At 43.3% G+C, this 12,393-nt stretch overlaps 1 protein-coding gene across 1 annotated transcript in view; it reads right to left on the bottom strand.

The window, feature by feature from the left end:
- Positions 1-834: 834 nt before the first annotated feature.
- The window catches only part of LOC124789763, a 239,477-nt gene continuing 227,918 nt past the window's right edge, over positions 835-12,393 (bottom strand). Inside the window, exon 13 of the mRNA XM_047257218.1 lies at positions 835-1,183. Within this exon, the coding sequence (XP_047113174.1) occupies positions 1,008-1,183 (176 nt within the window). The 3' untranslated portion in view covers positions 835-1,007. The remainder of the gene's footprint in view (positions 1,184-12,393) is intronic.

Genomic DNA, 12,393 nt, shown 5'->3' with positions numbered 1-12,393 from the left:
ATCGGAGAACACCAACCGGTCGTAGTTAAGCCCCAGGCTATTGACCTCACAGGGAGTGGGGCCAAAGCAGAATTATAAACATGTTTCATAAGGTTTGACAAACAAGGCGACATCAAGGATGATTTGTATCAGCGTGAGTTAAATACAGTAGATAAAGTCAAGCAATAACAAGCAATCAGTAAGGTGAAAATATTTGAAACACAGTTAATTTGAGATACAGGTTCAACTACCAACCTCATGTCGCATGCATTTTTTTTCTGAATTGAAAAAGAAAGGCACAGTCCCAACATATCCTGTCCAAAATTGCAAGGTGCAAACTGCTACAGGCAGTAAGACTAAATTGGTTAAACATCGGGCACTTATTCCATTACAAATTGAACATTTTACAGTGAAGTGCAACTTTCTTTTAATTGAAAAACTTATAGTTAATTGCCTTGCTGACATGGTCCCATTTAGAACATACAATACACAGACTAACATAGATAGAGGTAAATGCTATTTTTTTTTTGTAAAGAATCAGATCTTTTCTATTGATTTAGTCAAAACACCTGATGAAAATAACAAAAACAAACCAGAGTCAAATGTAGTAGTAGGCCTACCATATTCCTTTCCAGCTGTATATTTCACAAACAAATTTCATACTGGACAAGGAGCAAACACTGAGGTTAGTTACAAAATGGTAGAGCAGAAACAAAGTGAAAGTGATAAACAGTTTGAGAATAAGCTGATTGGCCACAGCTGTTAGTGTTAAGATTTTGTTCTTAATATGCAATATTGAATTTGAAAGCATGAGAGTAAATATTAAACCATTTACTTTTCTAAAGTTTTTCCTTTTTACACATTTACAGTTTTTATAATAACAGAAACATAAAATTGGTATTTTTATTTTGCCACATAAAAAGTTTTGGTTTAAAAACTATTGTAAACATATGTTTTAATAAATAATGAGTTATATTAAAAAGGTAAGCTTTAAAATATATTTTTAAAATTTATACTGCTTTCCCAATTCACTGTTTCAATTGTTTATCTTCTCCATTTTCCACCACTGTCACCATAAACCTCTGACTATGTCTCCATTTATTTCCATTTGCAAGTGAATGGCTTGATGATGCAAGAGATGGTGGAATACTTGAGTCCTCAGCAATGACTGAAAGACATCTTGAAGCCTCATCTGGACTTCCCACTTGAAAACAAAGAAAATGTTTATATTATCTATTTGACAATGTTTATTGCATTAACTCTTGTGACATTCTGTTAAGATATAGTCTTTCCTGCTTATTTGTGTTACAAACTCTAAAAAAACCATGACTCTTTAAGAATGTGCTCTAAATATATTGCGATAAACATATTTTGTATGTACAGCTATGATGCCATTCTAAGACACTTAGACAAGTGAGGTTAAACAATAGACTACTGCAGAAATAAAAACAAATGAGCAAGTCTCTACAACACACTAAAGTCTCAGACCTAAAATGTTCAACAATACACAAAATATAAAATGCTAACTTCATATGTTTAGTTATCACATCATTCCTGGTTTGGATGTTACTGACTGCTGAAAAATATCAGGTTGCAAGTCTGGTATGCATCACGGCCTTCTCCAATTCGAAGTAGTAGTACCCAGTGAATGCAGTTAGTGATGAGCACATGAGGCAGATGGATACGGTGGTGTGTGTGTGTGTGTGTGTGTGTGTGTGTGTGTGTGTGTGTGTGTGTGTGTGTGTGACACTACTGCGAGTTCATGTGAAGACTGAAAGACTGCCCAGGAAATGTAGTGTAGGATGAGAGGAAGTGCTCTTCCAATAATATATTTTTAACTCTCCATACGGTGTTGATATCCTACCCCTTGTCAACTGGAAAATGAGTGTGGATGATAGTTGAATGAAAGATGCATTTATATGGACCATGAACAAGAAATGGCAGGTGAGCAAACTGGTTTTAGACTGAAGTAAACTGCAGAACAGTTGAGTACAGTGAGGTGAAGAACATCAAGGGGTGGCTTGAGCAGTGCATGAAGGACACGCAGTTGGCACATGCACAGAGGGACAGCAGTTATACATATACAGTGGCAGGTGTGCTTTGTACTTATTCAGCTCTATTTGTCACAAAATTTGCTAAGGAGACAAAGCGGCTTATGAAAAGATGAAATTTTAGAAACAGTAGTAGATAGGCAGGAGCCAATGACAGATTATAATTTGAATGGTAGCAGCCCTTCATTCAAGAACAGTGGTTTGGCTAGTAATCAGGAGGTTGGGAGGATATAGTGTCACCTGCAGTAAACACAGTAATGTTTGTGAAATGGATGAGAGGCCAAATAAGCATTATGGAACAACCTGGTGAGCAGACAAGTCAAGAACTGGAGCAGCATTTAACAGAAAGGACAAAAGAACTTAGGCAGAACTTGGAGTCTATTAAGGAAGAACCTGGAATTCATGAAGGAAGAATTTGGAGGTCAGGGTATTCAGTTCAAGACTGCAGTACCAAAGCAAATACAGACTTTTCATAAGGGTTTTCAGAACAGGACTAAAGAGATTATAAAGAGGAGATCATGGAGCATAAGTAGATGCTAAAATTAAGTTACTGGAAGATCAATATCTACAACATAAGGAGCGCCTCCAGAAGCAAGTAACTGCAAATACAGTAAAATGTGTAGCCTTAAAATCTCATATCATCAACCGAGTAGCACACCTTTAGCAAATAATGTTTTCCATACTGGTAACCTGTTTATAAGATGTAAACAATTTTAGATTTGACATTGGAGGTGATGCTTAACACACTGATTTTATTAAAGACTAGCCGCTACAGACAGCTGCACTCTTACATCAGTATCTTTGTTACAACTAGTGACAGTAACTAAGTAAAATACTCTACATGCAATAACATCAGCTGCCCTTGCATGTCTGCCTGTTTGGGTAAACATAGCTCATGATGTGCTCCATGCTGTCCCCCCTTCCAAGCTGTTCCAAGATGCAGTGCTTCAGCACGTGCAGTGTCATTACTTGCATGAGCAGGAGTGTGCATATATGCATACTGCTGTTGATGTAACTATACATTATATAATGTTTACTTTATATAATGTTTACTTTATACAAAAAGTATTGTAGAAGTATCGATTAAACACACTGAAGATTGTATAAGCATTTCAGTCATTACTTTTAGTCTTACCACATGGCACATATCAACCAATAAAACCATTTTCATAAATACGATAAAGATCAAAAGCCAAACAGTAAATAGCTTTTTCAAAGAGTGAATACTTTTCCCTTATTCACTTAATGTTCTCCAAATCAGTAAGTATCTTGTACTACAAATTATCAAAAGCCTAAGAGTAAATAGCTTTCTCAAAGATTTGGTTTGGTTTTGTTTTGCTTTGCTTTGGAAAAAAAAATAATAATAATAACTGGAGTCATACATGCCCAAGTCAAAACTATACAACACGAAGACAGAGAGGAGTTAAAAAACGACCATACATCAGTCCAAATTGACATAAGAGAAGACAGATAAAAACAGGGACATGGAGAAAGGGCTAAAAAAGACACCATAGAGAAATTGAGGACAAAACTAAAAATTAAATGGCTTTTGCCATATTGCTTTGGCGGATAAAAAATAAAACGCAGTCGACAGCCCACGCGTCGTTTGCTAAAATGGCCATTAGCTCAGATGGCAGACCCAAGTACAAATGTAAACAGTTAAAAAAAATGGGCATTCTGTCAGGAAATGATGGACAGTTAAAACTTGGGCACAATGTGTAAAAAATGAAGCAGTAGCGCCACTTATCAAATGACGATGGCGAAAAAGGCAGAGTCCAATATGCAGCTGAGTTAAAATGACCTCCTCCCGGTGGGAGGGCTGAGAGGAGGTCGTCCAAGCCACTGGGAGAGGCTTGATATGCTGAAGCTTATTCCTGTGAAGGGAGGACTATTGGCGATGCCAAAGGGACAGAGATCATCGGAGGGAATATAGGAACTTGCAGACTCAGGTATGAGGACTGCAGCCTTGGCAGCAGCGTCAGCAGCCTTGATTCCTAGCAGACAACATGACAAGGAACCCACAGAAGCATCACACTGGCTCTACCAAGAGTGAGCAAGTGACAGTTTTCCTGGACTCGTTGCACTAAGGGATGAGTGGTGTACAGTGCACATACTATTCGAAGGGTGCCCAGTGAGTCTGAGCAGAGGACACAATTCAGAATCTGTGTCACTAGATGTACTCTGTGGCCTGATACAGGGCAAAGAGCTCACCTATAAATACTGAGCAGTGTGCCGGAAGACGAAATCAAAAGACACAGGTGCCAATGATGAAGGCACACCCGACTCCACAGTCGGTTCGAGAGCCATCAGTATGTACAAAGGTACTATCACGGAGTTCCATGCAAAGGTCATGAAACTGAGGGTGATAGACCAAGTCTTGTTAAGTGTCTTTAGGAAGCAAATGAAAGCCAAGGTTAACATGAGACACTTCGTGAAGCCAAGGTGGTGAAGCGTTCACACCCATTTGGAAAGTTTCAGGTAGTGTGAAGTTTTGTTTTAGGCACAAAAACAACTACGGTCATACATTCCCATGTCAGAATCCTAGAACGCAAAGAAAAAAAAAAGGAGTTAAAAATGACTACACATTAAGCCCAATTGATGGAAGGAAAGACAGCTAAAAACAGGGATTTGAATAGACGTCCTTAAAATATGCCACAGAGATGTGGAGATCCTGAACTAAAGATTAAATATCTTTCTCCATGGTATGATGGATAAAAAGTAAAACATGGTTGACAGTCCCCATGTCATTCTCTAAAACGGCCGATAACTCAGAATGCAAATGTAATCAAGAACGTAAGTGGTTACAAAAATGGCATTCCATCAGGAAATATTGAACCGTCAAAGGTTGAACACAAAGTGGTGAGGGAGCACCACTTGACAAATGACAATGGCTAAAAAGACAGTACCCAATACACAACCTAACTAAAATGATCTCATGGCAAGAGGGCTGAGGGAAGATTGTCCAAGCAGCTGGGAGAGGCTTAATTCCACGGATCTTGGTCCCATAAAGGGAGGACCAGAGGTGATGCAGAGTGACGCCACCTGCTGACAGATAGAAACACAGATCATCAGAGGGAATGGAAGTACTAGCAGGCCAAGGGAAGAGGACTGCAGCCTTGACAGCAGATCTGTGGCCTAATTTCTCATCAAGACTGATGCAACCAGGAACCCACATAACATCACAGTGGCTCCACAAAGAGTAAGCAAGTGACAGTGTTCCTGGACCCGCTGCACTAAGGGATGGGCAGTGTGCAGCACACAGACTTTGAAGGGCACTGAGCGAATCTGAGCAGAGGACATAATTGGAAAGTCTGTGTCATTGGATGTACTCAATGGCCAGACACAGGGCGAAGAGCTCTGCTGTAAAGACTGAGCATGCCGGAAGCTGATATCAAAAGACAAGGTGCCAATGACGAAGGCACACCCTACCCCACTGTCAATGTGAGAGTCTTCAGTGCATATGAAGTTACTATCGCGAAGTTCCATGAGAAGGTTGTGAAACTGAAAGCAATAAAGTGAGGCTGGAGTAGTGTCCTTATAAGCAAATGAAAGCCAAGGTTAACATGGGCCAGTTCACGAAGCCAAGATGGTGAAGGTGTCACACCCACTGGGAAAGTTGCAGGTAGTGTGAAGTTGAGCCACTGTAGCAAGTGCCAAATGTGGACTCCAGGAGGTAACAGAGAAGATGGACGTGCCCAATACTGATGGTCAAACGAATCATCGAAGGAGGAGGCACAGGATGGGTGGCCACCCATGGCAGACAAACGGCATACATACCTGCTTAGGAGAAAGCCATGGAGGTAAACAGTGGTAGTTCCACAGCTTCAGCATACAGAGTCCCAACATTACTAGTGTAAAAGGTGTCAGTGGCCAAACGGATGCCACGATGGTGGATAGTGCTGAGATGGTGTAAGAGGGATGGACATACAGACGCATTAACAAAGCACCCATAGTCAAGTTTTGGACGGACAAGAGACCGGTACAAATGGAGGAGGATGGTTCAATCAGCATCCCAGGAAGTACCACTGAGGACACACAGGACAGAGAGAAACCACGTACAGCAGGCTGCCAGGTAAGACACATGGGAAGACCAAGGAGGATTCCTATCTAAAGGTGCGTTTACACTGCCATTTGTATCAGCACATGTATGAGATACATGTATACGCGACTTTGCGACATGTATCGCAACTTGTATGAGTTGACAAGTATCAACCTCATACATGTATGAGCGTGCGTTTACACTGGTTGATATGTATCACTGTGTGATAGCTTTCGATGACAATTTGGAAGATTTCACATTTTTATGTGCTGGTACACTTGCTCTTTTGGAAGATGATAGGAAGAAAAGGCGGAGGAAGCGTAGATGGTGGCAGAGAGAGTTTCTCGCGAATTAACGCTAAAGGATGGCGCATATTTTAGAAATTATGTTAGGATGAGTATGGAGGATTTCCACGGTTTGTTATCACTTGTGGCTCCTCTTGTGTCCAAAACCAACACAAACTTTCGGGAAGCGATTCCACCAGAGGATCAGTTGGCAGTAACACTCCGTTTTTTGGCCACTGGGGATTCCTCTTGAAACGAAGATTTCATTACAAAACATTTGCATTGTCGCGTGATTGCTAATGCCAACGTCTCATACACGATTGTTGGCATCTGTTGTCAACATTATCATGCGAGGCCACCGGAATAATAGCAAAAAATTGATATACGTGCCAGACGCATGAAAAAATTATAGAATGTATTATATACTCTGATATATATATAAAACTTTTACCTTCACTTCTTGGCATAAAACTTGCACACTAGCCTCGCAAACACGAAGAATAATGTTGCATATGGCACTTTTTGATGTTCTATGCAGATACATTAACTTCGAAACGATAGTCGGCACCTCTAAAACTCAAGCAGCCGCCAAACAGCCTGGTACTACGCATGCGCTAATCGTCAAAATAAGCGGCAGGCGACAAGACGACAGGAAATGATAGTACTGCGCATGCGCGAGTTCTTCAAATGTCGCTCATACATGTCGCGTATATGGCCAAAAAGCGATATACAAAATGTATATGCGACATGTATGAGCTCGAAGGTCCGCAGCCGGCCGAAGTGGCCGTGCGGTTAAAGGCGGTGCAGTCTGGAACCGCAAGCCCGCTACGGTCGCAGGTTCGAATCCTGCCTCGGGCATGGATGTTTGTGATGTCCTTAGGTTAGTTAGGTTTAACTAGTTCTAAGTTCTAGGGGACTAATGACCTCAGCAGTTGAGTCCCATAGTGCTCAGAGCCATTTGAACCATTTTTGAAGGTCCGCATACAAGTTCCGTGAATTTTTGTATGAGGTGATGTATCGCGACATGTCAAATTGACATATCGCTCATACATGTCGCGATACATGTATCCCAGCGTAAACGTACCTTAACATGAGCTCCAGGAATTTCGTAGTTTCAATAAATGTAAGGGCAGCTGGACCAAGATGTGAAGATGGTAAGAAAAAACATTTGTGCCTCCAGAAATTCAAACACTACTGGCCATTAAAATTGCTACACCACGGTTTAGAGTATTCACACAAGGTTGGCGCTGATGGCGACACCTACAACGTGCTGACATGAGGGAAGCTTCCATCCGATTTCTCATACACAAACAACAGTTGACTGGCGTTGCCTGGTGAAACATTGTTGTGATGCCTCGTGTAAGGAGGAGAAATGCGTATCATCATGTTTCTGACTTTGATAAAGGTCAGATTGTAGCCTATCGTGATTGCAGTCTATTGTATCGCGACATTGCTGCTTGCATTGGCCGAGATCCAATCACTGCTAGCAGAATATGGAATCAGTGGATCCAGGAAGGTAATACGGAATGCCTTGCTGGATCCCAACGGCCTCGTATCACTAGGAGTTGAGATGACAGGCATCTTACCCGCATGGCTGTAATGGATCGTGCAGCCATGTCTCGATCCCTGAGTCAACAGATGGGGACGTTTGCAAGACGACAACCATCTGCACGAACAGTTCGGCAACATTTGCAGCAGCATGGACTATCAGCTCGGAGACCATGGCTGTGGTTACCATTGATGCTGCATCATAGACAGGGGTGCCTGCGATGGTGTACTCAATGACGAACCTGGGAGCATGAATGGCAAAACGTCATTTTTTCGGATGAATCCAGGTTCTGTTTACAGCATCATGATGGTCGCATCCGTGTTTGGTGACATCATGGTGAACGCACATTGGAAGCTTGTATTCATCATTGCCATACTGGCTTATCACCTGGCGTGATGGCATGGGGTGCCATTGGTTACACGTCTCAGTCAGCACTTGTTCACATTGATGGCACTTTGAACAGTGGACTTTACATTTCAGATGTGTTATGACCTGTGGCTCTACCCTTCATTCGATCCCTTCGAAACCCTACATTTCAGCAGGATAATGCACGACCACATGTTGCAGGTCCTGTACGGGCATTTCTGGATGCAGAAAATGTTCGACTGCTGCCCTGGCCAGCACATTCTCCAGATCTCTCACCAATTGAAAACGTCTGGTCAATGGTGGCCAAGCAACTGGATCGTCACAATACGCCAGTCACTACTCTTGATGAACTGTGGTATCGTGTTGAACCTGCATGGGCAGCTGTACCTGTACACGCCATCCAAGCTCTGTTTGACTCAATGCCCAGGCATATCAAGGCTGTTATTACGGCCAGGATTGGTTGTTCTGGGTATTGATTTCTCAGGATCTATGCACCCAAATGCGTGAAAATGTTATCACATGTCAGTTCTAGTATAATATATTTGTCCAATGAAAACCTGTTTATCATCTGCATTTCTTCTTGGTGTAGCAATTTTAATGGCCAGTAGTGTGCAAATGGTTTTGTCAGTGGAAAAATGAAAGCCGTTGTCGATGCTCCAAGAGTAAAGATGATTCAAGACATCGCTGAAGACACCACTCAGTGAGACAGGTCTGTGGAGAACTGCAACAGATGGCAAAATCCTCAACAAAAAGGGAGCTGCAGATGTCCGATGGAGACGCGACAGGCCATTATAGGGTTAAGGGCCATAGCAAAGAGGACGACACTTAGAATGGGACACTGAGGCACACCGTTTTCCTAGCTAAAGGTGTCTGACAAGTCAGAACCCAAACACACCTTGACAAAAACACGGTCTTTCAAAAATTCCTGAAGGAAACAGGGCAGACGGCCACAGGGCTTCTCGTGTAAAGAGTATGGAGGGTACCAGTTCTCCAGCAGGTGTCGTAGGCCTTCTCCAAATCGAAAAACATGGCCACAGTCTGGAATTTCCACAGAAAACCATTCATTAAATGTTGATGGTCAACTACAGAATGGTGCGCTGGAAATCCACACTGTGCATTCGTTAGTAAATTGCGAGACTCAAGCCACCATACAACCTGGGCACAAATCATATGTTACATCTCCTTGCAAACTCAGCTGGTGAGAGAGATGGGGCAATAGCTAGAAGGAAGGTTTTAGTCCTTACCGGGCTTAGGTATGGGTATGATGGTAGCTTCATGCCAAAGTCCAGGAAAAGTGCCTTTTGCCCAGATGTGGTTGTACGTGTTAAGCAGAAAGTACTTGCCTGCAAGAGAAAAGTGCTGCAACATCTGAATGTGGATGGCGTCTGGCCCTGGGGCAGAGGATAAGGATGAACAGAGCATGATCTAGCTCCCTTGTAGTAACGATGGCACTGTAGCACTCATGATTTTGAGAAGAGAAGGTTATCACCCAAGCCTCCTCTGCTTGTTTCCGATGGAGGAAGGCAGGGTGATAGTGGGAAGAGCTCGAAATTTCCACAAAATAGCGGCCCAAGGTGTTGGAGATAGCAATAGAGTCCACAATGACACTGTCTGCTATTGTCAGGCCAGAAATTTGGGAATGGATCTCGGTCCCAGAGAGCCATTGGAGGTTGGCCCACACAACAGAGGAAGGGGTGGAACTGTTAAAAATGAAATCCAGCTAAGTCTTTTGCCATCCCATAGAATGCAATGGCACTTCGCATGCATCTGCTTATGATGAACACAGTTTGCCATCGTAGGATGAAAGTTAAAAATGCAGAGAACATACCTCCGTGCATGAATTGTGTCATGGCATGCCTCAGTCCACCATGGGACTGGGACACAGTGTGGTGAAGAGGAATTGAAAGGAATGGAATTTTCTGCAGCAGTAAAGATAACGTTTGTGAGATATTCCACCTGGTCATCACAGCTGGGGAAATCTTTTCTTTGAAGGTCGCCAGGGAGGAGTAAAGCTGCCAGTCTGTGTTAGTACGCTGCCATTTGGTTGTGCATGCTTGTTTGGTAAGAGTCAGCAAACAGGTAGCACACAGCAAACGGTTGCTCGAGTAGGTGTCAGAAAGAATAGACCACTGAAATTGATGGGCAAGCTGGGAAGTGCAGAAACATAGGTCCAAATGGGAATAGGTGTGTGAAGAGTCGGAGAGGAAAGTGGGTTCTTCAGTGTTAAGGTGGAAGAGATAAAGGTAGTTAAGAAGACCAGTCAAGAGGGCATCTCTCTGACAGGTCTGGAAGAACCCCAAAGGGGATGATGCACATTAAAGTCACCAAGTAGCAAAAATGGGGGAGGTAGCTGCTTAACAAGCTGAAGGAAGTCTGCCCAGGTGACATCAAATGATGGAGGGTCATAAATGGTTGAAGATGGGTTGTCGGGGAGATGGGGTGACAATGATCATCCCAGCATGATGCCCTCATGAGATGCTATGCCAACATCAGGGGGAAGGTCAGAACCAATTGAGAAGAAATATGAAAGCTCAAAGAGGTCATGAGGGTGCAATTTCATTTCCTGAAGGCAGAGTACAAGGGGACACTGTGATGCTAAAAGCAGCCTTAAATCCTCTTTGTGAGACCGAAGGCCACGAACATTCCATTGGAGGAGAGTCATGATGAGGAAGAGATGGAGGGGTGTCATCTCTGCATCTGCCTAGTGACAGCCTGCGAAGAGTCACTACTACAGGGCACAGAAGCAGAAGGATCCTGCTCCATGGCATCCATCGGCTCGCTTGTGCTCTCCGTCTCTGGAGTCCAATGCTGAAAAACTGTTGGTGCATACTGGCAACACAGAGGCTGGCTAGGCCAAGGTATTATGTGGTGATACCATCTAAGAGGATCTTCGAGTCAGCAAACGAGAAGACCGTTTGCCTTTGGTGGACTTCTTGAGCCTTTCCAGTTAGAGGAAGACTCAGCTATTGTTTGACTGGAGGGATGGAGGAAGTCTTCAAGGGAATACTCTTTCTGTCCTTTCTGGCCTACCAGTTGTGTAACTGGTGGCTTTGCCCCTTAAGGCAAGAGTTTGATGGCTTGTTGCACAACTGGATGGGGAGATGGCAATGCTACCTTGACACTAGGTGATTTCCCAACCTCAGAGCTGAATTGGAGGTCACATGTCTGCATGGCCACATCCTTCATGGAGCGAGGGGTAACAAGAACAGAACTATAGGTGTCAGACAGGAGAACACAGGGTTTGCAACCAGCCAGTAAGTTGTGAGCGACTGGGTAAGGCAATTTTTCCTTTACCTGGATCTCTTGGATAGCCCGCTTATTAAGATACACAGGACAATCCCGGGAGTAGGCGGCACGGCCAGCATTGCAGTTGATACTGTGGGGAGAAGGAGTCAGACAATCACCCTTGTGTGCATCCCTACCACAGGTTACACATGTAGCTGGGTGTCAACAAGACATTCTAGTGTGATTGGAATTATGAAACTGGTAGCAGCACATCAGGGCCTGCTTTGATCTTGTATGGAAGCATGACTATCAAAGGTGACAAAAATAGTGTTGGTGGGCATTAAGGAGGAATCTACCTTTTTCATCACCCAAAGGACGGCACTGACAGCCTGATTAGAGGGGTAAGACTGGATTTCGGTCTCAGTTAGACCATCATGCAGCCTAATGTAAATTACACCATTGGGATAATTCAAAGTTCTATGGACCTCGACAGAACAGGGTAGCCATGGAGAAGTGAGACAGCAAGTAGTAGTTGTGCTTGAGAATCAGAAGTAGTCTCCAAAAGAAAAGTGCCATTCTGTAAAAAAGAGCATGGTTTCACAGGGCCAGATATTGCATCAACACCTTTCAGAATAATAAATGGATTTACCATGGCAAAGGACTAACCGTCTTCAGTACAAGAGACCAATTCGTAGATATTGAGTGTGAAGATGATTGACTCATTGTGAGAAAATCCTCCATGATTGCCAGCACCTCCAATGGTGCAATCCTTCCAACTGGGGGCCCCCTTCACAAGGGGTGCACCCACATTAGGTGATTTTTCAACACCTCAAGTCACACCTCCTGAACACCTGACAGAGGGACCAATCAGCAATTTAGCAAGGCTGCAGCTCATATGTG

Source organism: Schistocerca piceifrons, chromosome 3 (genome assembly GCF_021461385.2).
Source record: "Schistocerca piceifrons isolate TAMUIC-IGC-003096 chromosome 3, iqSchPice1.1, whole genome shotgun sequence".
NCBI lineage: Eukaryota > Metazoa > Arthropoda > Insecta > Orthoptera > Acrididae > Schistocerca > Schistocerca piceifrons.
Note: the sequence above shows the minus strand (reverse complement) of the source record. Positions and strands in the feature narration are given on the sequence as shown.